The sequence below is a fragment of the Takifugu rubripes genome, chromosome 17 (assembly GCF_901000725.2).
Source record: "Takifugu rubripes chromosome 17, fTakRub1.2, whole genome shotgun sequence".
Lineage (NCBI taxonomy): Eukaryota > Metazoa > Chordata > Actinopteri > Tetraodontiformes > Tetraodontidae > Takifugu > Takifugu rubripes.
In genome coordinates this window covers 12,095,103-12,100,618 of record NC_042301.1, presented here as the reverse complement: position 1 = coordinate 12,100,618, position 5,516 = coordinate 12,095,103, and the positions used below count along the sequence as shown (strand labels likewise).

At 45.8% G+C, this 5,516-nt stretch overlaps 1 protein-coding gene and 1 long non-coding RNA gene across 2 annotated transcripts; both read left to right on the top strand.

Annotated features, from left to right (window-relative positions):
- The first annotated feature begins 321 nt into the window (after window positions 1–321).
- Window positions 322–2,961, top strand: LOC115253322 (uncharacterized). The gene is made up of 3 exons (XR_003891636.1): window positions 322–1,147; window positions 1,930–2,062; window positions 2,568–2,961. It is a non-coding gene; the product is annotated as an uncharacterized lncRNA (long non-coding RNA).
- Window positions 2,962–3,825: 864 nt separating this feature from the next.
- On the top strand, window positions 3,826–5,516 carry sfrp2 (secreted frizzled-related protein 2). The gene is made up of 3 exons (XM_003972291.3): window positions 3,826–4,429; window positions 4,613–4,693; window positions 4,871–5,516. Exons 1-3 carry the CDS (start codon window positions 3,928–3,930, stop codon window positions 5,173–5,175), a joined length of 888 nt encoding a protein of 295 aa, XP_003972340.1. The 5' UTR covers window positions 3,826–3,927; the 3' UTR covers window positions 5,176–5,516.

The following is a 5,516-nucleotide window of genomic DNA, read 5'->3' as shown; positions in this document are numbered from 1 at the left end:
TCATTGGAATTGGCAAATTTGAGAGTGATGCTCCTCTTTTCATCTGTCCTTTCTTTCTGTTTTCCTGAAGAGTTCCTGGATCTGTTCTCCCTCCTCCCAGCTGGACTCTGCAGGTTTATTGTTCGCTGCCGGGGGCTTGTTCCATCGCGCTCTGCACGCCATCGGCCAGAAATCGTATGCTCACGCGCGAGGAAGCGTAACAGTTTTTATCTACACAATTGGCTTTTTTTTAAAAAGAAATACATCATGAAATGACATTAACTGATGGTTAAGGTCCAAAAGAATGACAGAGTAAATATAACCATTACATTTTTTGTGAGCTTGTACATATTATTATTATTTTCCTGTTGCTGCAGCTACGTATGCAGCGGCTAAGGGTGCTAACAGCAAATGTAGCAAACATTTTCACATTTTAGATGGTAGAAATGTGGCGAACAAACAAAACAATGATGAATACATACTAAACCTGCACAGTTTTCATGTTAAATCTTTTAAGAATGACAGTTCAAGCCTTTTTCTGATCCACTGCGGGTCACTGCGGGTCACTGTGGGTCATTGCTTCCATCGCTAAAATTAAGAGGGTAGTTAGTTTTTTTCTTTTCAAACACACAAATTCCTGCGATGAAGGCATGTGAGATCACATATCACAACACCAATTGTCAAAAAGACAAACGATCCGTGACTTCTCCCGGGGCGGTAATTCGTTCATGACATGAAAACCTTTGCGGGATGGGAAATAATTGGAAAGAAAACAACAAACCGAGTCCAGGAAATGAGCAATTTAATGATTGAAAAGAAAATCTTTACAATTTGTTGCGTGTGAAAAAACAAAGTTGGCAAAGATTCTTGAATGGCAGCCATCTTGTTTCTAAAGATGAATGGTCTTTCATTCCTTTCACAGTTCCAGATAAACACAGAACTTCCTGGACAGGAAATCACTCAAAACCTCCTCAACAGGTAGAGTGAATGTACCTGTTTTCAATTCTTTGCATGCTGGTTTTCATTCTCCTGCCCACAGAACATCTTTCAATGTATCGCGGGATTCAGCAAAGCTGTCACATTAAACAAAGAACCGCAACATTCCTCTGGTGAGGAATGCAAAGGTGGAGAGGGGCACCAAGGACTCTCCATATGGGGTGCAGATCAGGTACGGGTCACTCGGAAACACTTTTCTGAGCCACTTGTGCTAAAGTTGTAAAAAGTGCCTGCAGAGCCCTTCACAGCGTGAGTCTTGCAGAGTCAGTATCAGTCGGGGGGTCAAAGAGCAAGAGGATCTTCTGGTCTCTCTGATCCACCAACATCCTGCGGACATAAACCTGTCTGACTCTGTGTTGCCGAGTCGTGCAGCAAAAGAATGACTCTGTCTTTTTCGCCTGCGTGGCATCGCAATCAAGCCGTCGCTGCTTCACACAGCCGCGCTACTCAAACATCGCCTTTATCTTTGTTTACATCTTAATATGCAAAAATGCAGATGGGTGTATACACACCTAACAATCTGGACGATTTTACAGGTACGCTAAAGCACACGCATGAGTACACCAGTTTCATGGAAACAGATGCGCCAATCCAGTGCACGCTCTTCTAGTATAGATTTGGCAAGCCCCGAAGTCAGCCAGAGCACATCTACATGTCCCACAGCTGCTCTGGAACCCCATACTGAGTCAATTACCCCTGTACAGTGGGGCCATCAGTTACGCCAGCAGGCATAATCTATACGACTTTGGGGCTGTAATGGGATTAATTTCTCTTGGCTGGAATAAATTCCAACCCCAATGTCAGCATAAGAGGACGTGATTGAAGGTAACAAGCTCATTAGTGCACGTCGAGACGATGTTCGGGACTTTGTCACTGGCTGTTAAGGAGCTCGAGAAGATAAGTGGCTTGAACAAGGAAGCCTTATTTTATTCCTCCTTCTTTCTTTTCCTTCAGACACGAAGCATCTTTACAGCATCTGAAGGAGGGTTTCCGCATCGACCGGCCGATTCAAATAAGAACTGATGGCGGCTCACAAAAGGGTTCTGGGTTTGATTCCAGCTCAGGCCTTTACAGGTTCTTCCTCCAGGTAAGCCCGTTTCCTCCCACAGTCCATAAACATACACAGTAGTTCGACTGGAGGCTACAAATAGCCCGTAAGTGTGTATAGTGTCTGTTCAGGGAGTATTCCTCCAGTCTGAGCACACACACACACACACACACACACACACACACACACACACACACACACACACACACACACACACACACCCGTGACCCCCGATTAGGAATAGGCAGGGGTTGACAGGATGGATGGATGGAAATACGACAGGGGCAAACCTTTAAACTATTGTAACCAGGTGGGCAAGGCTGGGCAGCCTGTGTGCATAAAAAAGCTCCAGTTTGTTTCACATTATGGCAACGCTGACGACTTTGATGCTCTGATGCGCCTTTGACTGAGGGTTTTATAAATCGTTGCGAACATTCAATAAATTGATTCCTTGAGCATTTCCACTGGGGTTTAGCTCTGGTTTGACCCTGCGCAGCACATTATGTGATTGTTTTTGACATGAGCCCCACTCTTGATTTTCCAGGGGAAGAAGAACAAGAAGAAGAAAAGGATTCAATGGGGGGATGGGGGGTTGAGGAGAAACGGGTAACTGGGCTGCAGATGGACCACAAAGGCCCGAGAGACTGTGTCTCGTCTTCACACAGGGATGTAATAAGAACCCACCAGGGTAACGAAAAGCACAGGCCTGGGATCAGTTTACTGGAATGAAAGTGTCCCGTTAACAGAGATAGTATGTTATCTTTTGGAGTGAAGCAGTTCGTTATCTTATATACACTTGTGTATGTGTTCCATATGTGCATATACATCCTATCTGGGATGTATGTGTTGGAAACCTGCGTTTAACCCCCGACCGCAGGCGCAGATTAGTGACCTACGACTCCGCCATTAAAGTGACGGGTTAACTGGGGGCTGGAGCCCTTCACTGGCTAAATAAGTGTTTCTACAGACATCTGAATAGAAAAAACACACTTTGAAGAGTAGAGGTTTGGGAAGAGACCCCCCACCACCACTACCATCCCTTTAATCATCATCTGGAAAGGCAATAACATTTACTAAACAATGGCCCATTCTGGTCAGATTCATCTGTTTACAGGAAGACTTTCGATTAGCATGTTCCTGCTTCAGAGTATTTAATTCTGTGAATATGAAGCACTCGCCGCCTTTATAAAGGCTTCTAAAGTTTTGGGAATGTATGAAAATATGTTTGTAATTTAGGCCAAACTGGCTCCTTCAGCATGAGATGCCACAATGGTTCTTACCAAAATTTCGATCTGAAGGAGGCGACTGTCTGCAGACCAGACTGGAGCCCGAGGGGCTGCAGAGTGGATGGGATCCAGAGCAGCAGAGCAGCGGAAGGCAGATTTGGTTTCACCCCTGGGTACTTCAGGTCTGCGTCTCACACCGGCAATGTGTCACCTTTAGGAATGAACCCGCAGAGCTACCCCGAGGATTTCACCACTGCGCTCCCTAATAATGGAAAATGAATGATGCAGTGAGCTGGAATAAATGTTCCCGCTGACAAAATATAACCAGAGCGCGCGGCTCTGAAAGCCAGATCGCAGCCATTGCGCACGAGATTCATTAACATTTCCAGATTTCCATTAAATATGAGAATACGAGATATAACTAGTCCTCGAAAATAGTTGTGAGGGCCATGTGAGATATGGGTTTTTGGTTGAGACAAACGTGTTCATAACTTGACACCTGATAGAAGGAAATCAGTGCGTTCTTTACGCGCCACAGAGACTCCTCCCAGACGCTCCTTGGGGAAAACCTCCTGTTACATTAGGAGCTGATCCCTGACACAGGCTTCATTTCAGCTGCCTGATGCTCAGTACCTCCCGATTAAGCCTCTTAATATTCTAGTTTTACGCGCACGCAAAATGAGAGCCATTATTTCCACGACGACTCTGTTGTGGGTGATAACGATTCCCTGCGCTGAAGCGATCCACGGATTATACAGCTTTAGCCAGCATGAATTGTTCTACAAAAAGAGCAACTGCAAGCAGATACCCGCCAATCTCCTTCTGTGCCACGATATAGAGTACACGGAGATGCGTCTCCCGAACCTGCTCGGACACGAAACCATGAACGAGGTTCTGCAGCAAGCTTCGTCGTGGATCCCTCTGGTTCAGAAGCAGTGCCACCCAGACACCAGAAAGTTCCTGTGCTCTCTCTTCGCTCCCGTGTGCCTGGATGACTTGGACGAGCCCATCCAGCCGTGCAGGTCGCTGTGCGAAAGTGTCAGGAACAGTTGCGCGCCCGTGATGTCCGCCTTCGGCTTCCCTTGGCCAAAGATGTTGGACTGTGAGCGTTTCCCCCTCGACAACGACCTCTGCATACCGCCGGCGACGATTGACAACTTTGTGCCAGTCACCAAAGAGGGTGAGCCCTGTTAAACTGGGATTTACCCGTAACAACCGCTAAATGAATATGCGCTTCTCCGGATTATGTAATAGTTTACGCCTGCACATCTCTTGTGTGTCTATTCTACAGTTGTCAGCAGTGCAGTGTGCATTTATTCATATTGATGATGTTCAGTAACAAGTATTTGTATATTATTTGCAGTCCCCAGGGTGTGTGATGCCTGCAAGGAGACGGAGGAAAACGACAATGAAATAGTTGACAACCTGTGCAAGAATGACTTCGGTAAGTTTGTATTTATTCTTTGAGACAGTGAAGGTCGACGTCAGGGGCTGCGAGGGTCAAGAGGATGAGGCTAAACGCGCCAAACAGTCCGAACTGTGACCGCGGGTTCCGTCTCTGTGCGTAAAATAAGTTTCTCACCTGCAGCATGTTTCACTGCTGTTCTCTGTTTGCACCAAGCTCTGAAGATCAAAGTCAAGGAGATCTCCTACATCAATGGCGACACCAAAATCGTACCAGAAACCAAGAGCAAGACCATCTACAAGCTGAACGGCGTGACGGAGCGGGACCTGAGGAAGACCGTGCTGTGGCTGAAGGACGGGCTGCAGTGCATCTGCGAGGAGATGAACGACATCAACGCTCCGTACCTGGTTATGGGCCAGAAGATGGAAGGCAACCTGGTCATCACCTCTCTGAGGCGCTGGCAGAAGGGACAGCGAGAGTTCAAGAGGATTTCTCGAAGCATCCGCAAGCTGCAGTGCTGAAAGAATGTAGTGGGAAAAGTATAATGGTTCCCGTCCTTGTCGCTCAGTAAAGGCATCGACTCATCATCCCTATATGTTTAAAAATGTGCAATAGCAAAAGATTGTGGAAAAAGAAAAGCATATTTACGCGGATAAAATAATAAATGCCACCATCTATTTCCAGTTCCATCCCATGAAATCATCATTCAAATGCCTTAATATCTTCTATTTACAAAACAAACACAGAAACACAATGTATTTTGTGTATTTTGTCACTTCTGTCGCCTAGTGGTCAGTTACAGCAAGTGAATTATTTTGATTTCAGTTCAATAATTAGTTAATTGACATCAAATCGAAAGTAA

Excerpts from the sequence above, each read along its gene's own strand:
- sfrp2 (XM_003972291.3), top strand. The coding sequence starts at position 3,928 with ATGAGAGCCATTATTTCCACGACGACTCTGTTGTGGGTGATAACGATT. Across the intron at positions 4,430-4,612 it reads TGTGCCAGTCACCAAAGAGG|TCCCCAGGGTGTGTGATGCC; the intron begins GTGAGCCCTGTT and ends TATTATTTGCAG. Across the intron at positions 4,694-4,870 it reads CCTGTGCAAGAATGACTTCG|CTCTGAAGATCAAAGTCAAG; the intron begins GTAAGTTTGTAT and ends GTTTGCACCAAG.